Source organism: Vulpes lagopus, chromosome 5, assembly GCF_018345385.1.
Source record: "Vulpes lagopus strain Blue_001 chromosome 5, ASM1834538v1, whole genome shotgun sequence".
Taxonomy (NCBI): Eukaryota; Metazoa; Chordata; class Mammalia; order Carnivora; family Canidae; genus Vulpes; species Vulpes lagopus.
Window position 1 is genome coordinate 125,741,125 of NC_054828.1, and position 27,152 is coordinate 125,768,276.

Below are 27,152 nucleotides of genomic sequence, written 5' to 3' on the forward strand. Positions count from 1 at the left end.
TTTTATATCACGCATGAAAAGTCTGTGATGTAGATGATTTGATATCCACTATTGTTTTTGGATTCTACTCTTTTTGGATTATTTATCACATCTCACTTTATGGAAAATAATATTCAGTACAGTATATTAAGAGCAGTACTTTGGAAGAATAGTCAAAGTCAACTACTTTTGTTTCCATTCTACAGTATGTAGATTTCCTATCATCAAAACTTTAATTTCCTTATCTTATAATAGCACTAATAATAGAACTTAAGATTTTTGTGAGAATTAAATTAAGCTATGCATGTGTGATACTGGGACCTGGCACATTGTAGGTATTAAGTAAATATTATCTGTTGTCACTTTTGTCAGTTTCTATGCATTTATGAATTTAGATGTTTTAATTTTAAATAAATAATCAGAAGTCTTGCTCTAATTTTTATATGTATTTGTATGTGTTGGTTCACTAGAGCATCCGTAACAAGATACCACCAACTGTGGCTTAACCAACAGAAATTTATTTTCTCAGTTCTGGAGGCTACAAGCTTGACATCAAGGTGTTGGCGGGTTTGGTTTCTCCTGAGACCTCTCTCTCTGGCTTGTGGAAGGCCACCTTCTGTTGTGTTCTTTCTTTGTGCTTACATGTGCCTGATGTGTCGCTCTGTGTCCCAATAGCCTGTTCTTAGAGGGACACCAGTCAGATTGGATTAGGGCCCACCCTAATAACCTCGTGTTAATTTAATCACCTCTTTAACGTCCCAGTCTCCAGATACAGTCACATTCTGAGGTACTGGAGGTTAGGGTTTTAAAATATAGTGGGGTTGGGTTTGGACACAGCACACGTTCATTCCATAATTGTGTACATATGTTGGGATGAACTTTTTTAGTGAGGTTACTTTTTGAATAGATATGCGTGCTTACTTTGTTTATGGTTATTCACTTACCTTGAACATAAATAATCCTCTTTGAAAAGAAAGTTACAAATTCTAGCTTTACAAATGTCTTCTTAAGGTAGCTATTTAGTCTTCGTATCTATTAATAGAATATATATTGTTCTTTAATATTTCCTTGGTTAATTGTAGCAGTTTTTAAAAAGGTTCTTAAAATTTATTAGAGGGGGCAGGGGCAGAAGGAGAGGAAGAAGCAGATTCCATGCTGAGCAGAAAGCCCAACTCAGGGCTTGATCCCAGAACTCTGGGATCGTGGCCAGTGCTGAAGGCAGACACTTAAACAGCTGAGCCACCCAGGTGCCCCAGCAAATGTTTATTTAATGTCTGGTACCATTATAAGTACTGACAATACACTGTATAGGTAAACTACTCAGACAAAGCACCTGCATTCATGGAGCTTTTATTTTGAGCTGGCCAGTGTTATAGTTTCAAAAAGAAATTGTGGTCTAGGTTCTAAAAATAGAGTTCTAAGTTAACTTTCTTAAGCATGGTGCATATTTGTTAGGAATTACCTAATTATGACTCTTTATTTGGAGGAGATGTATAAAAACAAGATTTCATGGTTTGTAGTGGAATTATTTTTAGCATTTTTGATTTTGAAGTTGTATCTTCTTATATTGGAGTTGGGGACCTTATCTTTAGCTGGTTTTGTGATGTTACCTACTCATTTTTCTTAACTGAAGCATTCATTGGGGCTCTTGGGTGGCTTAGTCAGTTAGGTATCTGACTCGATCTTAGCTCTGGTCTTGATGTCAGGTTCATCAGTTCAGCCCCTGAGTTGAGCTTCATATTGGGCATGGAACCTGCTTTAAAAAAAAAAAAAGTGCTCATATTTTTCCTAGTGGTAGTTTTATGTAAAAGTATGTAAATTAATATTTGAATGCATTCTCGCTCTAAAAGGTCTAAGTTGCTTAGAATTGGGTAGAATAAAATGTGAAAATCTCCTTTTATTTCATTTTCAAACATAAAGGTAACTAGTCTTTTGGTATCCCTTTAGTGCTTTGATTATTGTAAACATTTGGGAACTGTTAACAAATCTAGGGCCAAATTATTTTCAGTGGATATATATATTTTATTGTAATTGTTTTCATTCTAGGAAGTTAAAACATTTCTCTATTGAGTTATAAAAATTGCATCAATGCCAATTATTCTCCATTAAAAATTCTTTTATTTATACAACAGATATGTTCATAGTAGAATAAGAAAGTAAGCGATCATGATACTTTTTAAAATTCCTGCTTGTCCCACTACGGAGAGAGAACTATTTTTATTACTTCGATATATAGCTTTCTGACTTTTGTTTCTTCTAAAGATATGCATAGCATATGGTTATCTTCTGTGTAAGGGATCATATTATATATGTGGTTTTGTAATTTGTGGTTTTTTTGATGTAATGCTAAATAATAATACACACTTTATAGCAATTACAATATTCCAGGCAGGCTTCATTTTTTTTTTAACTTAATTTTTTAAAAAAGATTTTATTTATTTATTCATGAGAGAGAGAGAGAGAGAAGCAGAGACATAGGCAGAGGGAGCCTGATGCGGGACTTAATCCCAGGACCCCAGGATCATGCCCTGAGCCGAAAGCAGATGCTTAACTGCTGAGCCACCCAGGTGTCCCTCCCAGCAGGCTTCTAAGCAGCTTTTGTATAGTAGATGTTTTGTTTAGATAGATGTTGAGATAGAATGAAGAACCTGCCAAAGTTCTAACTTCTAAGTGGTTGAACTGAGATTTGAACCTAAGGTGAGGATTCGGCAGTTGATTTTCTTTGTTGTATGGTCATAGTCATTTTTCTGTGCCAGTAAATACAGACTTTGTATGTAACCTTATTGGCTGCATGGGATTTCACTCTCTTTACTCAGCCTCCTACTAGTATACTAGTATTCAATTCTTCTTTCTTGAAACACTGTTCTTTCCTATGTTACTGGTTCTTCATAGTCCTTAGTGGTTCATTCTCCATCTGACTTCTAAATATCATAGTTCCAAAGGCTAGGCTCTTGTTTATTTGATCTCTGTTCTCTCCTAAGTCACTCTACTATTGCTGTGGCTTTAAATGTAATCTATATGATGTCAAGGTTCAGATTCATAGCTGCTACTCAGAATTTTCTAGTTTGCTCTCTCAACTCATATCCATGATGGCTTATTTGACATCTCCATTAAGATGTGTCGTATCTAAAACATGTGAAATTAGAATGCTTGATTCTCTCTCTAACTTATCCATAAAGATATAACACATATTAATAAATGGCTCCACTATCAACCCTGTTGTTCGAGCCAAAAAATTAGGAATCCTTATTCTCTTTTGGTCATTTCTTAAATTTAACTTTCCAGTTAAGTCCTGCTCAGAACAGTTCTCCACTCTCTCTTTTTTTTTTTTTTTGGCGTTCACTGTTGCTGCTGTTATCCAAGATACTCTTTCCTTCCCAATCAGGTATGAGCATCTCCTTTGTATCTTACTTTGTTTTCCATTTCTGCTGACAATATTTTCATCATTGGATTGTTGAGTTTGGAATGGCAAGTGCTATTGAAGAAACCATCAAGACCATGCTTATTAAATCTGTAATTCATGCTATCCAGGCTCAGGTGGACCCACATTACTGTTTGACTGTTTTCCCCTTACTTGATATTCTTGTATTTTCATGTATCCCTCCTATCCTACTCTCATTTTGAGTGTGGGTATATAGTAGAATCAATTAGGGGCTTTTCTAACATGTTTTGTGTTTTTCTTATTTCCCATCTTATATAATAATATATAAAGGTTAGGAAATACGGATCTATCTGCTAATACAAACTGCTGCCAATTTGAACTTTTCAAAATATATTTATTGTATCTCGTTTGCAATTCGTGGCTCCCTTAACTACTGAATGAAGCATGACCTCTTCATCCTGGCCTTCTGGGTCCTTTTTTAAGATGTCACCAATATTATCTTTTTTTTTTTTTTTCCAAATTTTATCTTTTATCCTTATTTTTTGTTATGCTGTTCATTCTGAGCAGCCTACTCATTTCAGAGCATGCTCTTTGTTTTATTGTCTGTTTCTTCAATCACGTTTCACTTTCTCTCTGTTTGTTTTATTTTTATTTTTTAAAAAAATTTTATTCATGAGAGAGACACACAGAGAAAGAGAGAGAGAGAGGCAGAGACGCAGGCAGTGGGAGAAGCAGGCTCCATGCAGGAAGCCTGACGTGGGACTCGATCCCAGGTCTCCAGGATCAGGCCCTGGGCTGAAGGCAGCGCTAAACTGCTGAGCCACCGGGCCGCCTTCTGTGTTTGTTTTAAAAGAAAACTTTTTCCTGTTACTTTCTTTCCTACCCTTTATCTGTGTGTGATCTTTCATCAGCATCTTTTAATTTATAATTTTATGTAATTTACCATATTATGCTTTGTACTGTAGTTTCTGTGTATATTTCTTTGGATCCTTTTATGTTGTGAATTTTTTGAGAGTAGGAACCATGTCTTTTTTTTTTTTAAATAAAGATATTTACTTATTTATTTGACAGGGACTGACCACAAGCAAGAGGAGTGGTGGGGAGAGGGAGAAGCGGGCTCCCTGTTGAGTAGGGAGCCAGACACAGGGCTTGATCCCAGAGCCTAAGGCAGCTGCTTAACTGACTGGCCACTAGGTGCTCTGGAGCCATGTCTTTCGAATACTTTTGGCATTCCCATCAGGGGCTCGTAGCTACTTATCTGAAAATAGTTTACCAAATCTGTGGAGATTATCTTTAGTCAAGTACATAGTTTAGGAGCCACGAGAAAGGGAGAGCCCTCACCATGTAGTGATTTGTCAGTCCAACTGTAGACATTGGTAAGTGATATGTGTGTGCAGCTAGATCATATCTGTGATTGGATTTTTCGTGTTTTTTTATATCCTGTACAATGAGGAACCTGAAACATAGAAAGTTTTTATTGAAGTGAATTGATTATGATCCCTCACGATCCCTGGGCTCAGATGCTTCCTGGGATCCAGTGTGCTAAAGAGATACAGGCTCTGTGACAGGACTTAAGGCAGGTATGAGATGAGGGTCTTGGCTCCCCTCTCTGCCACTGCCTTGCTTTTAATTTAATTGGTTTAATCTGAGCTTCTAAAGTAGAATCAACTAGAAGGAAAGAGTATAGGGGAAATGATTTTCTAACACTTGTCATGTCAAGTCAAACTTTTAGTTCCTTTTTTGGAGCAAAACAGGCTTTTCTCTGGTTACAAAGTTATTTCTGAGTTGCAAGAATTATCTTCTTCCCTCCGTGTTATTGTAATTCCTGTATTCCTTCATTCAGTCTTGGCTGCCACAAGCAGGCATGTGTAGTAGTGAAAACCTTAGCAGCACACACTAACTACTGCTGTCCATCAAGCTGGATTTTCTTATAAAGATAATCTATTGTAATTTTTGATATTAAAAACCAAATTGAAAATCTCAAATGGGGAATTTGGGCTAGAAGAATTCCTGAAAGTTTTTTGTCCACAAATGTTCTATGAGATCTAGGTCCATTTTAGGATTTTCCAAGCATGTCTTGTCTCTAGCTATTAGACTTAGGGATGTTTCATCTACTGAAAAGAATTTTTTTTTTTTTAAGAAGTACATAATTTGCTATAGAAAATACAAATAGGCAAATATAAGAACATGGAAATCACTCAGAATTCTGTTAGTTGAGATAAAACCCTGTTAACTCTTTGGCCCTTTTTTGGTGTTATATATATAGAGAGATGGGTGGAGTTGGGAGGAGGCATCTAGAGAATAGGAACAGTTTTTTTTTTTTTTTTTTTTTTTTTATGTACTCAAACTGGTGATGTAAGTGAAACACATGTAAAGGTTCATGATAGTATGAACTAAGTTCCATTTACCTATAGTGGTATTAGATAACATTTTCATTGAGTATATTCTATGTGCTAAGTATTTATATTCATAGTCTCATTTTATCTTTGCAACAGTTCTATGAGATTCTTACATAGATGAAGTTCTGAAACTTAGGTTAAGTTAGTGGCCCCATAGTTCATAAATAGCTAGGATTTTCGCAGTTTTGTTGACATCTAAATCCATGCTTTTAAGCAGTACTCTGTACAACGTGGTAATGAATAGCTCCTATATCTGGCTGTTTATCCATCCATATTGAATAGAGAAGGAACAAAGGAGAGTGTACAGAGATGCTGAGGGAGATTATAATAGAATCATTCAGAAAGAGACATCCTGAGGAGAAAGATCAGTGGAAACCAGCTTTTCTAAAGTAACAGCGCTTTATTGTAGTACTTTGTAATATTACGCTAATGAATTTTAAAAGTATGAGGTAGATGTTTGGCATGAATACAACTATTGCCTCTTAATGTTTGTTGTATAAATCAAGTCAAAGGCTACAAGCTGGTGGTTCCTAACTCTTGTGTTTTGAGCCAGTTAAGTGTCCTATCCCAGTAATTTAAATCAAACTCAGGCCTCATTAACTAAAACATCTAGGCAAAAAATTTTATTAAAAATTTTATAGTTCTCACATAGACATAGCTATAATTTTGTTGAATTTGTTGAATTGGATATTCAGCATTTTGCCAACCACAAGGCAGCCCCACAAATGAAAATTTATACTCTGCCTAAAGGAGCTTTTGAAGCTTTTGAAGTTATATACATGTTTTGAAACATGTATATAACTAATTTTAATATTAGATTGTGGTAAGTACTATAGAAGCACAGAGAGGGAAGTACTGTTGCATAAAGAATCAGCAAAAGTAAAGTGAATAAACATGTTTCTTGTGTTCAGAGAATTATACCTATGATGTGTGACATTTTGTGTATTTGAATGGTTTTTTTGTTCTAGGTTTGTTTTTATTTATTTAATTCATATATAAAAGATTAAAAATGGCGCCTGGTAATCTCAGCTGGTTAAACATCTGACTCTTGATTTCAGCTCAGGTTATGTCTCAGTGTCATGAGATTGAGCCCATGTCAGGTTCTGTGCTAGGTATGGAGCATGCTTAAGGTTCTCTCTGTCCCTCCCTGTCCTTCTGCCCTCCCCTCCTCAACTTGCACTCTTCTCTCAAAAGAATTTTTTTTAAATAAATAAATATTTAACTATTTTCTGTCAGCTGGCAAACATCTTTTAGTTTCTGTTCATAGCTTTGCTTTAAAGAATTTTTTAAAACTCTTGTCACAGTATGAGTCAAGGACTAGTAATATTGTAGTATATAGTAATTGGCTGACCCTTAATGTTTTATGGATTGCTTTTCTAATGAAATTAGGAAACTTTCACAATCTGATTTGTTCCTGGAATAAATGAAGATTTGAAGAGTGACATAAGTATAGAAGAAGGAGTACCTTAGCAGCCTCTTTCTAATAATACATTAAATATGTTTTTACATATATGTAACATTTGACAGCATTGCTGGAATGAGCATTTGCTTTGAGCTAATTTGCTGATTTGATTCAAACAATTAAAAATCTGTCTGTTGTCGAGGGGATTTCTGGTTTTCAGATGAGAATCCTTTATCCCCCTCACCAACCTCCCAGTTCCCTGCCCACCACCCATGTTTTTATATTGCTTTCCACATATGTTTGTTTTCAGCATCTATAAATGTTCTATCAAATAAAAGGAATTGTTATTCCAGTTTAGTAATTTAACTAGATAGTTAGATAAATAGAATCTGTGACCCTCATCATAACATTGACCCTTTGCATATAGGCTTTTATTTAATGTAAAATTAAAGCTTACTGATATACTTCAAATTGTAACATACTTTAAAATGAGAAGTGATGTAACTTATTGATATAATAACCAATAAGTGATATATCTTATTGATATATGATTTATATAATATATAGTATTATCAATCATTAATTGATCAGGCAGTTTTCCTTCTGGACTGTATTTTCTTTATATCCACAGCAATATTTTGTTTATTATATCACATACTGAGAGAGAATGTTAAAATTTCCATCTGAAATTATGGATATGTTTGTTTCTATCTTTAGTTCTGTCACTTTTTGATTCACGAATTTTAAAGCTCATTTATTAGATGCATACATCTTTAGAATTTTTATGCCTTACTAGTGAATTATGCTCCTTTTATCTGAGTTTATCCCCCTTTTTTCTTTGCTTTGAAGTCTATTTTATCTGTTACTAATATTGCTTTGTCAGTTTTCTTATCCTTGCTGTTTGTGTGGTAAATCTTTTTTTTTTGTCTTTTGATTTTCAGTCTGTTTGGTCTTCATATATAAAATATATGAGATAAAGTTTTGCTTTTTTGATCAATTCTGATAATTTCTGCCTATGAGTTGGAGTGTTTAGTCTCTTTATATTTACTCATGTTTTATACTTTTAAAATTGTTTTTTAGGCCCTTGAGTCTGGTTTTCTTTTTTTTTTCCATTTTGTCATTTTTCTCCTTATTCTTCAGATTTGATTTGTCTTCAGGTTTACAGACTTCTCTTCTGTCTCCATCCTTTATTTTTAAAATTTTTAAAAGATTTTATTTATTTATTTATTTATTTATTTATTTATTTATGAATGAGACACACAGAGAGAGAGGCAGAAACATAGGCAGAGGGAGAAGCAGGCTCCTCACAGGGAGCCTGATGCAGGATTTGATCCCCAGACCCGGGATCATGCCCTGAGCCAAAGGCAGACGCTCAACCGCTAAGCCACCTAGGTGTCCCTGTCTCCATTACTTTATTAAGCCTAGTTTCTAATGAATTTTTCATTTTTGTTATTTTTCAGTTATGGAAATCCAGATTCTTTTTTATAGTTTGTATTTCTCTGTTGATATTCTCCTCTGTTCACTCATTGTGACTACTTTTTCCTTATTTTCTTTAACATATTTTCCTTTAGTTCTTTGAACATATTTACAAGAGATATTTGAAGTATTTGTTAGCTATAAGTCCAATGTTTTGGGGTGGTTTTCTATTGACTGCTTTTTTTCTTTGATGATGAGCCACACTTTCCTTTTGTGACTAATAATTTTTAGAATACATACTCGTCCTTGGAGATCTATGATAGAGATTTTTTGTTAGTTTGTTACTTTTTGTTGACGTGTTGATTTTCATTCTAATAATCTGTCCAATTACCTGATGATCATCCTTAACTTGTGCACACTGAATTTTATACTTCGTCCAAAAAGACCAGTTGTTTCCCAGGTCCTTTTAACTGGTAGAACTGATCCTCCAAACTCTGTTCCCCTTTTGATATTTAAGGGATTGGTGTTACTAGGTTTTGTTAGGTATTGCTCAAGTATCATGCTTTTAGCGCATGGTTCTTACTCCTAAGATGTCTCATTTGAATGCCCAGGAAATAGCAAGGTTTCTCCATTCTTGTTTGGCTGGAAATTGATTGTTTTTCTAATGCTGTTTAACCTCCAGTGTCTCTGTTTTGTTACCAACCCCAGAGCAGTTACTCCGTAGTAAACTTTGGGTACTTTCTCTTTGGATAGTTCAGCCCTTGGCCGAAGACTCACATGATACTTTTAGAGACCTTTTACATAGCTACTTATATTTCCTCTTTCTTGCCCAGCATAGTCCAGCTGCCTCATCTGTCTTGAATTCTGATCCCTGCCTCCTTGATTCAGCAGGACCACCTTACTTAGCTTAGATGATCACTTGTATGCTGGTTGGGATAATGCCTTCAAGCAGAGTGTCTGGGCAATAATGAGGTTGACTTGGGGAATTTTTCTTCTCTCAGGGATTATATAGTCTTGTGCTGCCCAATTTACCAAGCCTGAAAACTCTTGCTTCATATATTTTACCATTTTGATTATTGCTTACAATGTGAGGGCTAGCTGGTGTCTGTTACTGTCTCATAGCCAAAAATGGATGATTTGGAGTACATGTCTTTATTGTTTCATGCTAAGACTTTTTCTGTCTTTTTTGTGAGTGATTCAACAAATAAAATTCTTAACCTGGGATTTGTTAGGAGAAAAAGTCTCTCTTTGGTAAAAAGGTACATACAGCACTTGTGTGATTTTCTAAAATTTTGTTATATAGTGTCTGATCTGTAAAGTATGATAGTTCTTACATATCTTCTCAGGGAGGACATGAGCATTCCTTTGTTTTACCTTATTTTCATCAGCATAAGTACTGATTTTATATGTGAACAGTACTTGATGAGAGATAAGTAGAAATATTAGCAGTTGGATTTTTCTTAAAACTGGAAATTAGGGATCCCTGGGTGGCGCAGCGCTTTGGCGCCTGCCTTTGGCCCAGGGCGCGATCCTGGAGACCCGGGATCAAATCCCACGTCGGGCTCCCGGTGCATGGAGCCTGCTTCTCCCTCTGCCTATGTCTCTGCCTCTCTCTCTCTCTCTCTCTCTCTCTCTCTCTCTCTGTATGACTCTCATAAATAAATAATAAAAAATTTAAAAAAAAAACAAAAAAAACTGGAAATTAATAGTTTGGCGAGTGATCAAATAAAAAAGTCTTTTTTTTACAGACATTAATTTGTTCATCAAATATTTAGTGTCTATTTTAATTGCCATTGTTGGCATTGTATTTGACACTGATGATGTAATGGAGAATAAAATAGGCATGGGTAATCCCTACCTTTATTGAGCTTACATTCTAATGTGAGAAATACACAATAAAGCCAAGGAAACAACATTAAAAAAATAACAAGTTATGGTATTTGCTAGGAGAAAAGCAAATGGAGTTCTGAGGTAGAGAACGAGTTCCTACTTTGGATAGAGTGGTCACTCCTTTGAGAAGTTTATATTTTGGCTGAATGACAGAGCTAGTCTCTTTGAGGGAATGGTGAAGTCAGGGACTGTGATTCATTTTCTATTAACCTTCCCTGTACCTGTAAAGATACTGAGAAAAGGTATATTAGAGGAATTGAAAGAAGGTGGTAAGTATGGTTGAAGTATGAACAAGGAGAAAAAAATGACAGGATTTAAATTGGGAAGGTGGTTGTAGGCTAGATCACTTAGATATCTGTAGATTTTCGTCAGGAGCTCAATTGCCTCTTCTTTCATCTAACCCTCAGCAGGATGACCATTTAATTTGTTGTACAAATAATGGCATACTTCTGAGTAAAAAGGAGCAGTAACTGAATGGGTGACACTGCTGACCAATGTAATCTGACTCTGTTCTGGGGAAAGCATCCTAATTGTGGCTACACATGTGTAGAAATGACCTAGATAAGTGAGTACTAGCATGGGTTCTGGATGCAGACTACTGTACATTTGTTTTTAAAATTTGTATCTATTTGAGGGAGAGGGAGAGAGAGAGAGAGAAAGAGAGAGAAGGTGGATACCGGGAGGGGTGGAGGAAGAGGGAAAGGGAGAATCTTTAGCACTCTGTACTGAACACAGAACCTGACACAGGACTCAATCTCATGATGCTGAGATCACAACCTGAGCTAAAACCAAGAGTCAGACAAAACCAGCTGCACCACCCAGGTGCCCCAGACTACTGTACCTTTACATCTTCATTTCTACTCACTCTGTGACCCTCAGCAAGTTCATTTCTCTGTGCCTCAAATTTCTTATTTGTAACATGGGGAAATAACACTTCATTAGGATTGTGATGAAGATTAAATAATGCATTTATGAAAACACACTGTGCCTGGTATATAGTAAGCACCCACAAGTAAATTCATTGTTTTAGCAAATATTTATTCAAAGGTGGTTGTGTACCAAGCATTTTACTAGCCACTATGGATTAAGCAGTGAACAAAACACAAAAATCTTTTCCTTCATTGGGCTTGATTTCTAGTGCAAGAGATAATAAAATAAAAGTAAAAAATAAGGTGTAAGATGGTAATAAGTACAGTGAAGCAGAAGCAAGGAAGAAAGAATGGAATAGGGAATGTGTGGGCAGCAGAGTCTATGTAAATCAAGCAATAGCTTGATCATAGTAGGCCTCACTTAGAAGATAACATCTGAGCAGGGATCTGAAGGAAGTGAGGGCTGATTCCAGGCGAGAGAATAACTCGTGCAGAGATGAAACTATTGGGGTTTTAAAACAGGGGTGACAGGAAATGGTTTATGTTTTTGAAGGATCACCACACGTGGGTAGGCGAGAGTCATAGCAGGGAAGCCAGTTTAGATTATTGTAGGTAATGGAAATAAAAGATTTAGACCCCAGGGTTATCCGAGGAGGTAGTTAGAGATGATTGGATTCTGAAACTATTTGAAGGTAGGACTGAAATGATTTGCTGCTGAGTTTGATGAGCTGTGTGAGAGAAAAAGAGGAGCCAAAGATTTTTAGCCAGAGCAACTAACTAAGAATGAAGATGCCATTTACTAAAATGAGGAAGACTTATGTAAAGGAATAAATTCAGCGGTAAAGATTTGGAATTCAATTTTGCATGTCCTGTTAGATATCCAAATATAAATGCTAGCAGTCACTATTTTTTATTAATTATTTAGTAAACATTAACTATTATAATCATTAGGTATTTATTGCTCTGTGGTGGAGTTTGCTGTTTGGTATATCTAGGATTAAAATGATGGTCAGGGCAGCCCCGGGCATGATCCTGGAGACCCGGGATCGAGTCCCACGTCGGGCTCCCTGCATGGAGCCCGCTTCTCTCTCTGCTTGTGTCTCTGCCTCTCTCTCTCTCTGAATGAATAAATAAATCTTTAAAAAATAATAAAAATAAAATGATGGTCAAAGAAAGATAAGTTTTTGTCCTTGTAGAAGTTACAATCTAATAAGGAAGATAAGAATTGATCAAATAATCATATTGTTGGTAGTTTTTTTTCCTTAAAATTAAAAAAGATCTTTTAAATAGGATACTTTGAAAGAAATAAAGATGACTTAACAAAATCACAAATGTCCCTTGATATGTGAATTTGCTAGGTTCTTCTGTTCAGATAGTGAGCAATACATGTACATACCTTGAAAGTTTCTCATTTAACTGTATCTGTTCTTAAAATTGGGTAGCTTAATTACCATAAAGGAATGAAGCTTTATGAATTCATGGAACCTAGCATTTAAAGGTATTGTGTATTTCATGAAATATTTAGGCTGTTGGGAATTTTCTCTTATTTTTTTCCCATTAAAAATGTTATGCTTTTACTTTTTGTTAGCTAAACATCATTTTGTTTTATAACTAAAATCTTTTTTTTAATAACTAAAATCTTAATAATAGAATATAGTATGATCCATTGTTTACCTTTCTCTCACAAAATTATTTTCATGTTTTAAAAAAATCTACAGGTTCGTCATAAGGCATCACAGAAGGTGTATGCTATGAAGCTTCTTAGTAAGTTTGAAATGATAAAAAGATCAGATTCTGCTTTTTTCTGGGAAGAGAGAGATATTATGGCTTTTGCCAACAGTCCCTGGGTGGTTCAGGTAAGCACACAGACTTTTACAAATTTATTTCCCCTTTTTTTTAAAATTAAAATTCAATTTGCTACCATATAGTATAACAACACCCAGTGCTCAGTTTATTTTCCTTTATTTTATCATTCATAAAATATGATTTTTTATACTTAAAGTCCTATAACTCACATAGTAACAATGCATTCATTTTTACTAAGCTTGGATTCAATATACTTGTTTAATGTTCCTAAATAGTATGTCATATAGACATGACATGTAATACTTAAATGGTGTATGAAAGCAAGTATTTGCAGCTTTTAAAAAATTCCTTTATGAACAATTTGATTGGTTACCAGTATGCTGCTATTCCCTGCCTACACTCTCTTGTGATTTACATAATAGGAACAATAATAAGCCTGTCTCAAAAAACCCAAAACTTCCTACAATAAAAATTTTGAAAATTATCCCATAGTCATTTATATATTACCTATAAGACAGTATTGTGCTTCCTAATTCAGCCTCTTGACTGTAAAGTAAGGAATTTATGGTTGTATCTTACGTCCCTTTCAATTATACCCCTCATTAACTTTGCTTCTCTGAAGGTGTATTTATACTAATACCTAATTCTGCACATATTTTTGAACAAATATCGTAAGATTAGAGATGTACCAATGCATGTTCAGAATGTTACCTTAAATGATTTGAGGGTTTGATAATCTTGCTTGTGGAAGGCAATTTGCAGGTAAAAAATTTGCCACATAGATGACTATGTAATTTAAAAGCTCATTACTACTTTTTTAATGATGTTGAGCCCCAGTGCTTTCTCTCTACTTAATTTTTTTTATTGTTGCTAGTGAATAAAAGTTCTGATATGTGTAGCTAAAACTAAAGTTTTTGTAGCAAATTATATATCATGATAGTTTAATTAAGGAATGGTGGTAATAAATTATTCCACTTTTAGCTTTAAATTGCTTTCATAGTAAAGAATCATTGCCTTTTCTAGTTTATCATTTCATACACTGATGTATTTGATCTTTAATTCGGCTAAGTGGACCTTTATAAAGTGTTCATTGAGATAAAGAGTTAATGGATCTTTGGAAGCCTGTCAACAGTGAAACATTGTAAATTGAAAAAATAACATTATAATTCTGGCTTTCATTTGTTTATCTCTATGGTAAAGGATATTCCATGCACCATCATTGTATTTGTATGTTTGAAATGTATAACTTTGTGGGGAAACTTGTCAAAATGACTGACTTATTTCTATTTATTGATTTAATTTAGTGATTTTTCAATATATTTATAGAGTTTCACTGTATTTATATTAGTATATTTTTAAAGCTTCAGTATATTTATAGAACATTTTGGTGCCTCAAAAAAGAAACCCAGAATCAGTTGGCATTTATTCTCTAATCCTGACTTCAACTCCTGGCAACCACTAATCTGCTTTCTGTGTATGTGAATTTGCCTATTAAGGGTATTTCGTGTAAATGGGATCATACAATATGTGATCTTTTGTGATATCTTCTTTCATTTAGCACAATGTTTTCAGTATTCATTCATGGTATAGCATGTATCAGCCCTTCATTTCTTTTTATGGCTGAATAATCGTCTGTTGTATAGATATCCCACATTTTATTTGTTCATCAATTAATAGACACCTAGGTTGTTTCTATTTTTTGGCTATTGTGAATAATGCTGCTATGAATTCTTTCACATGGATTTTGGTACATATGTTCACACATTTGTGTTAGGGATCTGTACCTTGCAGTGAAATTAATGGGTTATAGGATATGCCTGTAATCAATTTTGGTAGATTATTCCTAACAGTTTACCAAATCTCAGTGCTTATTTTTTTATGACTGTTCAATATTTAAACGGATGAAGGCCCTCATACTTTGTTACAGTACTCTTTTTGGAGATGGCTCTTATCTAACATAAATTATGATACAACATAAATCTTTGACCTATCGTATTTGACACATAAGATACATTCTTAGTGTGATTTGAATTCCATAGATGAATATTGGCGCATTTAAAAAACTTATTTGCGGATAGAGAAGACTTTTTTTTAAAGCCATCTATTATATTCAGTTTGCTGAATTCAGTTATAAACAGTTGCCTGTTTTTCTAATGTCCATACTTTCATGGTGAACACCTCCTTACTTTTCTGTACAGTTTCATATACCCAAGTAGGTGTGTACCCTTGAATACTTCCAGTTTACTTTTAGATTTTTTTTTTTTTTTTTTTTTTTTGGTAAAGAGTTTATTTATGAGAGACACAGAGAGAGACATAGGCAGAGGGAGAAGCAGGCTCCCCACAGGGAGCCTGATGGCGGACTCCATCCCAGAACTGTGGGACCACGCCCTGAGCCAAAGGCAGGAGCTCAGCCCATGAGCCACCCACGCATCCCTACTTTTAGCTTTTTTAAAATTTAAGTTTAGGTATCTTCTTTAATCCTCTCAATCTAGTTTCCTTCCTGTTTTCCTTTTTGTCTCTTGAGTTTATTTGTTGAAGAAACCTGGCTTTTGCTGATTACATCCTTGTGTAGTTTAACGTGTTCCTCTCTTGTTTGTATTTTTTGAGTTGCTAACTGGAGATAGAGGATCAGAATCAGGTGTGATTTTTGGGAGAGTGTCAGGACAACTTCAAGGGTAGTGTTTTATTCTATTAGGAAGCTAATGTCTGCTTAATTCTCTGTTATTTTACTAGCTATTTGTGCATAAATCCCAGGTCCATTAATTTATTAGGGATTTTAAAAATGGTGATATTCCAATTTAGTCATTCCTTACACCCTAACCCTGAGTTATCCTTTTTTATTATAGTGACTGGAATATTTCTATAAAGAGAATATTCCCCATTTACTATTTGGTTACCCAGTAGTACAATTCACAGAGGGACAGGATAAATACTTTATTTTTTCCGTGTGTTTACTAGTTTTCAAAGTAAGGAATTAATTTCCTTTTATCCTTAAAGGTGAACAGTTTTGGGGGGAGTTACCAGTTGAACTTAACAGATTTAAAACCTATTGGATGTGTTTTAGTCCTTTGAGTATCTTATTGATGCTCAAATTGTGACACCTTTGGCAAATGATATCCTGTTCAGGTTGGTTCCTGAGTCCTTTGGACATAGATGTAGCAGCCTTTGATACTTACTCTCTGATATAATGGCATGTTCCAGACCAATCTTGTACATTTTCTGTCCTTGACATGGTGGATTAATTGTGCTTTAGCTCCATCTTTTATACGCATATGAATATTTCCTTAGAATAGATTCCTAGCATTGGATCTGCTAGGTCATATAGTGTGCACATTTGACATTTTGATAGTGCCAAATTGCTGTGTAGAGAAAAGATTTTTAACAAGTCTATATTACTCTAATTGTTTATCGTTTTTGTTTCACTACATTTTTAGCCGATACTGGATATTGTAGTTATTTAAAATTTTTGTTGGTTGCATCCTCAAGTAAAAAAGATGTTACTGTGCTAGGTTGCATTTTCTTGGTTAATTCTGAGTTTCAGGACATTTCATATGCTTGTTAGTAATTTGTATTCCTTCATTGCTTATCCCATTTTTCTATGTGTTGTTTTGCTTTTTAAAAATTTATTTATTAGAATACTGATAGACCTTGTATATAAAACCTGTGTTACATATGTTGGAAATCTATTCTCTTGGACTGTTATTTGTCTGTTCCTTACTGAGTTTTTAAATATAGATCTAATCAATTCTATTTATACTATATTTTGATTCTTGCTGGGGAATACCTTCCCTAGCCCAGTATTATGAAAACATTCTTTTATACTTTCACTTTTTTAGATTTTAATTTTGGGAGGGGCAGGAGTCTGAGTCACTAGGAACTTATATTTTTATATGAAGTAAGATTTGTTTTTCCCAAATAGGCAGTCATTTTTCCCAATGCTGTTTATAGAAAAGCCTGTTTTTTTCCCATGAAGTAAATGAAATGTTCTTTATATCATATATTAACTTACCATATACATTAATTTCTTTTAACTCTCTTCTATTAATTTGATTTGTTATTTCTTCCTACACTAAAATAACATTGTTTAAATTTCTGTAGTTTTTCATATATTTTGGTATTTGGTAGGGGGCCAGTCTTTTCACTGATATCTCCCTCCCTCCCCTCCCCCCTTCCCCCCCTCCCTTCCTCCCCCGCCCCAGGCAGGAGGAGAGGGAGACGCAGACTCCCTGCTGAGCAGAGAGCCTGACTCAGGGCTTGATCCCAGGACCCTGGGATCATAACCTGAGCCAAAGGCAGACTCTTAACTAGACCCTCTCAATGGCAGAGTTTAATGGATTTTTGAAACATGGATATTTGCTTTACACTTACATTCAGGTCAGAAAAATGCTGTTGGAACTGTGGGACTGTAGTTTGAGCTCAGAAAATACATCCATTGCCAATTTGTATAGAAGTGGAAATCTCACTTCTGATTTTGATAGCATGGAAAGCATAAAAAGTTTGATGTTTGATGTTGTCATTAAAAATTTAAATTTTATGGGGTGCCTTGGCTCAGTCAGTTAAGCGTTGACTCTAGGTTTTGGCTGGGGTCATGATCTCAGGATGGTAGGATTGAGCCCTGCCTCCAGCTCCATGTTCAGTGGGGAGTCTGCTTGGGGTTCTCTCTCCTTCTCCCTCTGCTCTTTCCCCTTTGCGTGCTCTCTTTTGCTTGCGCCTACTCTCTCTCTAAAATAAATAAATAAATTTTTAAAAAGTGTAGGTTTTGCATATAAGTGCTATTTACCTTGTCATTTTAGGTTGTATTAATTAAGAAACGTTAATTAAGAAAGTTATCAAGCCTGCTACTAAAACTAATTTAGAAAGCCTTTCAGTGTTCCATAGTAGTAGTTGAGAGTGGCCTTGATCGGACAGATTTCAGTCTCAGCTCTAAGATTGCAATGAAATTTTACCAGTGCCAAGCCACTGAACTGCTGTGTGGTAGAGTGAGGATATTCAGCATCTATTTCTGACAAAAAATTGGATATTCAGCATCTATTTCTGACAAAAAATTCACAGAACAGATAATGATAGTTGTTAAGTCCACAAGAGCAAATAGCAACCATTAATACTGCTCATTTATTTATTACACAAGAGATTCAAATATATTTTCCACTGAGTACTTATTGATCTGTATTACAGAGAATAAACAGATTTTAAGTATCACACATTTTCACAAGCTTTGTAAATTAATCCAGTGAAGCCTTTTTCTGTTCCACATATATTTTTACCACCATCGTTTGTTAACACACCTTACCAAATTCTAGCTCAGGTTGTACTCAATTAGTGTTTTCTCAACTTCTTTGAAACTGTTTTTGCCTGTAGTTCATATGTGCAGACTGTTTATAGAGGCTAATTTACTCACATCAAGCTTGGCACTTACTTCTCCAATAACGGGTAATGACTGCATGGTATTAGTAACATCTGTTGGCTCATCAAGAGCCGAGGAAAACCACTCAAAATCATTCGCCTTGTTTTTAAATTGACTACTGATATTGCCACCAGTGTCCTCAACTCTTTGAGCAGCTGTTTTTGAAAGACAGTCTTGCGTTGAGTTTTCTCTAGACGAATTTCTTCAGCTGATGCAATCAAACACAACTAAATTCACCATTGGTAAATATCTGTTCTTGCTTGCCTAATAAATAAGCCATCTGGAAACATTCTTTGTCTTACATACATTTAGCAAATTTTAACATTTTTCCATTGTTAATTTTAATTTTTTAATTTTGAAAACATTACAAGAATCCTTGAAATACTTGATGTACTCCTACCCAGTCTTTTCTCCCTTTTTTCCTTCTGAAAGATAGCTGCTGTCCTAAAACTCAGTGTATTGTTTTACTGTACTCAATCCCTCCATTTCTTTCCTGATTAGATCTTCTATCAACCTCTTATTTTCCCACTTGATTTTGGACTAATTCAAGTTTTTATTTATCTGTTGAGTCTATGTAAATTTTTTAGTGTTAAGATTTTTTGTTTTATTTACAAAATAACACCTTTTTTTGCTTTTCTTTTTAATTTTCTTTTAAAAAAATTTCTTAGCTCTGTTTTCGTGGGTTTATATTGTTCTTTTCTAGTTTCTTTATGTGTCTAATTTTTATTGTCTTTATTTTCCAATGCAGGTATCTTTTTAAATATTGGATAGTGAAAGGATAAAGAGAGATACCTATAAATGCATTTGAAGTTATAAATTTCCTTCTTGAGTTCTGCTTTAATTTTATCATGCTTTTTTTAAAAAATGATTTCATTTATGATATACACATAAATACGTAAAACAAGTGCAGAAAGATTTATCACAAAGCAAACACCCATGTATTCACTACCCAGGTCAAAAAATAAACATTGCCATAATAAGTCCAGAGGTTCTCTTGTACTCTTTCCCAATCACTGCATTCATGTGTTCCTCCCAGAATAGCCACTCTTCTGCCTTTATTGGTAATCATTTCCTTGCTTTTCTTTAAGTGTACCACCTAAATCAGCACTCAGGGCCTATAGTTTTCCTGCTTATTGAACTTTTTTTTTTTTCTTATTGAACTTTATATGTGGTATCACTGAATATCTCTTCTTTTGTATCTAGCTTTTTTGTTCAACATTATGTTGGCATGAGTGATCTACATTGCTACAATTTATTAATTTCATTGCTGTGTTTTATTCCATTATATGTATTTACCATAATTTGTTGGTATATTTCAAAATTTTGTTACAAGTAATGTAAGTGTTCTTGTACTTATTTCTGTTGGGTTTATTCCTAGGGATGGCATTTTGGGGTACTTAAATCAGTCTCAGTAGGTGGTGACAGCTTCTTTTTCAATGTGGTTATAGAAGTTTAGTTTATAAGTTCCCTTTGTCCTTGTCAGCACTTGGTATTATCAGTTTTAAAATTTTTGGTCATTTTTGTGCATACAGATTGGTGTCTCAGAGTAGTTTAAATTCATCTTTTTCTCTAATGACATTTCATACCTTTTCATCTTTGAATATATATATTTTTTTGTGAAATACCTGCTTAATTCTTCATCTGTTGATTTAAAATAACTGATTTGGGGATCCCTGGGTGGCGCAGCGGTTTGGCGCCTGCCTTTGGCCCAGGGCGCAATCCTGGAGACCCGGGATCGAATCCCATGTCGGGCTCCCAGTGCATGGAGCCTGCTTCTCCCTCTGCCTGTGTCTCTGCCTCTCTCTCTCTCTCTCTGTGACTATCATAAATAAATAAAAGTTAACAAAAAAATTTAAAAAAAAAATAAAATAACTGATTTGTAGGGATTCTTTTTATTTGAGTGTAAGTTCTTGGTTTTGTTCTGTTTTCCCTATGAGTTTGTAGAAACCTTTCCTGTTTGCATTGCTTGCTTCAAGGGTGTGGTTTGGGATATGTTGGGGGGAATGTACAAATAACTTATAAATTTGTGGTTCCTATGCATGGGGTGGGGGGTGCGGTCAGTAGCAATTTAGCTTGGTGTTTTTTCTCTGGTCCCAATGTCACTGCTTTAGTCTGGGTGCCAGTAGCACTGCCCCTTGCTGCTTATTAACAAGATGATAGGGGATAGGAGAGGAACAGGCCCTGTTGTAGATGCGTTCACCAGGGACTCACTCTTCTACAGTGCTCTGGTGCTTACTCCCTCTGCTTACAGCCATTGAATGTGGTATCATTTAAATTTTTCTCAACTGTTCCTACCTCTTCAGCTTTCTTCTTTGTAAATTACGTGCAGTAGCTTGCTTTGTTTTCAGAAAGCTGTTTTTTTTTTTTTTAAACTATGAATTCTTGGGGGATCCCTGGGTGGCGCAGCGGTTTGGCGCCTGCCTTTGGCCCAGGGCGCGATCCTGGAGACCCGGGATCGAGTCCCACATCGGGCTCCCGGTGCATGGAGCCTGCTTCTCCCTCTGCCTATGACTCTGCCTCTCTCTCTCTGTGTGACTATCATAAATAAATAAAAAATTAAAAAACAAACAAACTATGAATTCTTCTGTCATTCTTTCACCTTTTATGTCCCTCGTTCTGTTTCTCTTTTAAAATATCTCTATTTAAATAGATTCTTGTGTTTTCTAAGAAAGAAAATGATTCATTTATGTATATTTTGTCAGCATGCAGAAGTAACCATATAAAAAGTTTTGTCTCATACCTGTTTTCCATTAGGGATGTCCAAATCTAAAATCAAAGATTTCATAAAATTCAACCAAAATTCTTTTGGTTGTAAAATAACCTTGTATTTTTCAATAGTAATAATTGTTTTGGATTTTGTCCCATTTAAACTTTTGATTTTCTTTCTTTCCTAAAAACTTTTTTTTTTCTCTTCTTTTGTTTTACAGCTCTTTTGTGCTTTTCAAGATGATAAGTATCTGTACATGGTAATGGAGTACATGCCTGGTGGAGATCTTGTAAACCTTATGAGTAACTATGACGTGCCTGAAAAATGGGCCAAATTCTATACTGCTGAAGTTGTTCTTGCTCTGGATGCCATACACTCCATGGGCTTAATTCACAGAGATGTAAAGCCTGACAACATGCTCTTGGATAAACATGGACATCTAAAGTTAGCAGATTTTGGCACATGTATGAAGATGGATGAAGTAAGTAATAAGTTAAAAAAAATGCTAGTTTTTAAAAACAAAAATAAAAGAAACTTCAAATCTCGACTTTATAGTTTTAAACAAAGATAAATTTAGTTTTGCTGTGTAGTGACTTAAACAAAATAAAACTTTTTTTTTTACTGATCATTCATCTAGCTATAGAGTGCTTTATTTCTTATATAGTACTAGATTTGGCAAATATAAGGGACATACGGATACAGATAACTTAGATATCTCCCCATAGAATGGTGACAAGTAATTGCTATCAATTAAAACTAGTTCATGTGCAAAATGATCCAGGTGAAGAATAGGACACAAAATATGAATTAAAGGTACATGAATATTATGTCCATCACCATTATTTCTGTATTTTTCCTTTAAAAAAATGAGGTAAGAAGTTTATGTTATACTGTCTGCTACCAACCCTATCTGCATCAACCATATCGAGTAAATTTAAGGCCATCATCTATTGTGTACTTTACCTGTTGAACAATTCACATTATAATTAATAGATTCAGTAGTTTTAACCTCACAGCCAATTATGATGTTGATTTATTTTTGTTTCAAAATTAATATCTCTCACCTTTTTCTCTGTAAGTATACTGTATATAATTCTGGCAGTAATTCCTGATGGGGAGAATCATTTTATTTTTATTTTTTTATTTTTATTTTATTTTTTGTTTCCCTGTTGGATCTGGAGGGTAACTTACATGTATCAGACTCTCTAAATGTTAATTATGTTGACAGCAAACTAGATATTTTTTGTATGGTTTTTATAACCTTCCAGTGTGCTCTTATATATCTAATCATATTTCTTAACAAAAATACCTTTTTTTAACTTTGTAAAAAATTTTTTATTTACATTCAATTAATTAACTATAATGTATTACTGGTTTCAGAGATAGAGGTTAGTGATTCATCAGTCTAATACAATACCTGGTGCTCATCGTATCATGTGCCCTCCTTAACGTCCCATCACCCAGTGACCCCATCCCCCAACCCTCCTCCTCTCCAGTGACCCTCAGTTTGTTTCCTGTGATTGAGTCTCTTATGATTTGTCTCCCTCTCTGATTTTGTCTTGTTTTATATCTTATCAAGATGTTTATTTTTAATTAAGTTGATTTTCTTTTCTCTTTACCTCTTATTCATGTCACCCATGTGACGCTTTTATAAGCTCAGCTCAGATTTTACCTCATTTGGAAAGTTCTTCCTGATAATCCTAATCTGACTCTCCTATAATAATAATAATCACCATAATCTAATAATCACTCTGGTAATGTTTTTAGTTATTTAGAATTTGTGCTGTGTTCATAGGCTGTTTTCATGTATCTAGGTTTGTATGCTGTGTTTGCTCAAGTAAAACTTAACATTCCTTTCTTCTTTGGTCTTCTTCATGTGTATGTCACTGTGTCCATGTTCTGCATACATCAGTCAGTGTTTAATAGATAGAGCATTTGTCCCTAAAGCTCCCTCTTGTGGTGTTTATCATACTACAGTGTGAAATGGTTAATAGTAAAAATTATCTTTATTTTTTTTATTTTTGTAAAAATTATCTTTAATTAAAATACAGTATAAAATAATTTTCTAATAGAATGCTAAACTTTTTTTATGTCTCTTGTGCATAATGATTGATGTTTATGTGCTGTGGTTCCATGAGTGTATTCTGATTTTAATTAAATCAAAAACTTTTGGGAGGATGTAGAGAAGTAAGTCACACTGTATGTTTTTAGGGTAGGTAATGATGGTTAGGGAGAAAAGGGTATAGAGTGTGAGGAACAGGACAGAATATGGTTTTTCTAGAATAATTTTATAAGCATATAAGTAAATACTAAATTTAGCAATTTAAATCTCTTACATTAAAAAAAATAAATCTCTTACATTGTCTCTTTATAAGACAAAGTAAAATGTGGCTTATATAATTTTATTTGCTATTTTTTCAAGTACATATAGCTCAGCTAATAATCCTGCTTGGTTCATCACTTATTGTCATTAGTAGTCAACAGAAAGACTTCATCTAGTTATTTTATGATATTTTCCCCCTTTTCATTTCAGTCTCATTTTCTCTTTCCCTAATAGACAGCTACTGTCACGTTTTTACTATAAGCTCTTGCAGGCTATTAATTTAATGTACATGTGTATAAATTAGAAATAGTATAATAATATAGATGTCATTTTTTTTTTTACTTCTTTTCACTCAACATTGTTTTGTATCTATTCTGATATGTGTAAATTAGCTCATTCCATCACAGTGTTCCATAGGATCTATCTAGTAGTTTTACTTATTCCTCCTTGTGTTGGATTCCTAGGCCACATCAGCAACCTGCTACCAAGAGTACTGTGTTGAATGTAGTTAAACATTGATGTTGAATATCTTCAGACATGTCCCATGTGTGTTCAGACAAGGGTTTCCTCTAAATATACACTTATACGTGGGACTTCTGACTTAGAAGATGCATAAGTAAAGTATTACTGACCTCCAGAACGGCTGTAAATGTTATAACCTCTTGTTAACAGTTGAGTGCATTAGAGATCGTGTCTCTCCATGTTCTTACTCAACTTTCCTATTATTCATTCTCTAAATCTTACCAATTCCATTGGTGTAAGGTAATAGTTTTTAAAAATTTTATTTTATAATTAATGATGTCAAACTTTTTTCATATAAGTCAGTCCTTTATCTCATAAATTACTTGTTTATCTTTTAACCTTTTTAAAACCAACTTGTTGATGTGCAGTTATTCCTTATATAATCTCAGTAGTGATTCCACAGATAATGCTCATGTTAGCTTTGCATTTATGTCTGTTTGAACAGCAATTCTTAATTTTGATGTAAATATATATATTTTTTAAATACTGAAGTTTAAATAAATAAATAAATAAATAAATGCTATAGTTTAAAAAATATTGTTTTACCCAAGACCTCTATTCTGTAATACTAATGATGAGAACAACTATGTTGAAGAACAAAGGTTTTTTTTAATTAAAAGCTATAGTACATAGAATTTATAATTTTGTTATGTTAACTGTTAATGTGAATAGTACTATTGCAAGTTTCAAGTTCATCACATTATTGGCCTTGGTTTGATTATTGTTATGGTTTCAAAGCTGTTAGAAATGTTCTAGTCTTGTTCTCATTCATCTGCATATCGTAAAAGGGATCAGCAAACTGGAGTGCAGGGCCAGATCTGACCTGTGGCTTGGTTTTATATAGCTCCTGTACTGAAAATGTCCATTTTTAAAAGATGGTTTAAAAAAAACAGAAGATATGTGCCCACAAATCCTAAAGTACTTACTAAATATCACTAAAATATTTCCTGGCCTTTTATAGAAAAGTTTCCTAATCCTTTATCTACAATATAGACAGAGTTCTCAAATTACTTTTTAGCTCTTCTGGCTGTGAATAAATGCAAAAATAAAATACAACTAAAAATTATTACCTACAAGGACTAAAATAATTTGTTACTATTACATTTAATTAAGAGTACTGGTTTATGTCAGTAAGTTCTCTCATTAATAAATTGTGGTTTTATTTTAGTTTCCTAAATGCTGCTATTCTTTTTCTTTCTGAAAAAAATATGTAGTTATGAGTGAGTGTCACAGTGTAGTATATTTACATATAAATGTGTCTCAGTGATAGCCAAGAAGTACTGCTATTTAAAATTGCTTGCTTAATTAGGTAAATAGAGTTTTGTCTTTGCTTGTCATTATGCATTTCATAGCCACCCTTACCACCTTTTTTTTTTTAAAAAAAGATTTTATTTATTCATGAGAGACCAGAGAGAGAGAGAGACAGAGACAGAGACAGGCTTCATGCAGGGAGCCTGATGTGGGACTTGATCCTGGGACTCTAGGATCATGTCCTGGGCCGAAGGCAGGTGCTCAACTACTGAGCCACCCAGGTGTCCCCACCTTTAACACCTTTTAGGGCACATTTTATGTTACTATTTTAGGTTACCTTAAAATAATATAAAGTTTTATTCCTTAATATTCTAATGTATACTATTTGATTAAATTGAGGCTGTACTTCTTTTAAAGTGAATTGATAAATTGTTAATGTTCTAACCCTTCTACAGGTGACACCAGGTTGTAAAATGGAGGCATTTCTACTTGTGTTTCTGGAAAAAAAAAATACCCTATTTTCTGCAAAATTATACATTGAAAAGAACTGGTTTATGGGAGCAATAGGGAAAGACCATTCAAAAACTACGAGCTTTTTAACCACAGCCCTAATAAAAGTAATAATTGTTACCCCAGGAGATAACTAGAATTACAGGCAGCTTTTTGTGCCTTGGGCACGATAGAGTGCAAATGGACAAGGACTTCTAAACCAGTTGGACTGTTTTTTAGATAGAACAAAGAAGAAGCAGGACTTAGCACTAGCTGAGATTTTTATAAGGTGAAGGATATGCCTGTTTGAGAAAGGAGCCCCCTACTGCTAGCCCCTGCATCCTTAATCATTAAAATGAACTGACTCCTACCTGGGTAGCAGTCAAGCTGAGGCTCCTAATTCTTCTCTGATAATTAAGAATTCCAGTTACAATTTTTTTTACGCTTTCACAGGAAGCATTTAGAATAGTGTCTTTTGGACAACCTCAGGATTTATGATTGACCTGTTTTGTGTTTTCGTTAAATCTCTCCATTTATAATATTTTGCCCATTATAAAACACCAGATATATTTTAGCAAATAAACATTTAATCTTAATCATTTAAAGTACCCATGAGGAAGCTTTTGAAGATGCTTACCTCTTTATGTTGCTCTCCTGTTAAAACCCTTCTGTAGATTTGCCATCTGTTGAGGAAAGTTCAAATTCCTTAGCTTGTCATATGATCCCTCTGTTTCACCCTCATTCTTTATCATTTGACCTTTTGTGCCATATGGTTCACGGGTCTCAAATTACATGTAGTTTTTATGCAATGAAATCAATTTCATGATTCTTGGACTTCAGATATGTTGTTGAATACAGTTGGCAGATTCCTACTCATACCTTAAAACTCAGTGTAGAGTTTGCTTATCTTGGCTCCCTAGGGTGACTGCTTATGTCCTTTAGATATGCCCTCTTTTTGGATCATTTTCTTACTTTTTAACACTGTAAGTTGTTGAAGACTTACTTGTCTTTTATTTTATCTGTCCCAGCTTTGGAATCAGCCACTTCTCCAAGAAACATTTTTTTTAAAGGTTTTTTTTTTTAAGATTTTTATTTATTTCCTTGACACAGAGAGAGCATGAGTGGGCAGGGTGGGAAGGCAGCAGAGGAAGAAACAGACTCCCTCCCAAGGCAGGAGCCTGACGCAGGGCTCTATTTCAGGACTCTGTCCCAGGACCCTGAGATCATGACTTGAGCCAAAGGCAGACAGACACTCAACCAACTGAGCCACCCAGGTGCCCCCAGAGTTCTTTTATTCAAGAATGGTATTTAGA

At 34.4% G+C, this 27,152-nt stretch overlaps 1 protein-coding gene across 9 annotated transcripts in view; it reads left to right on the plus strand.

The window, feature by feature from the left end:
- The window catches only part of ROCK2 (Rho associated coiled-coil containing protein kinase 2), a 142,179-nt gene that overhangs the window by 67,270 nt on the left and 47,757 nt on the right, over positions 1–27,152 (plus strand). For all 9 annotated transcript variants that reach the window (XR_005987734.1, XM_041754467.1, XM_041754462.1 and 6 more), the window contains exons 4-5: positions 13,056–13,193; positions 21,475–21,735. Coding sequence is in view for 8 of the 9 variants with exons in the window: in XM_041754467.1 (XP_041610401.1) it covers positions 13,056–13,193; positions 21,475–21,735 (399 nt within the window). In the remaining variant the exon portion in view is untranslated. The remainder of the gene's footprint in view (positions 1–13,055; positions 13,194–21,474; positions 21,736–27,152) is intronic.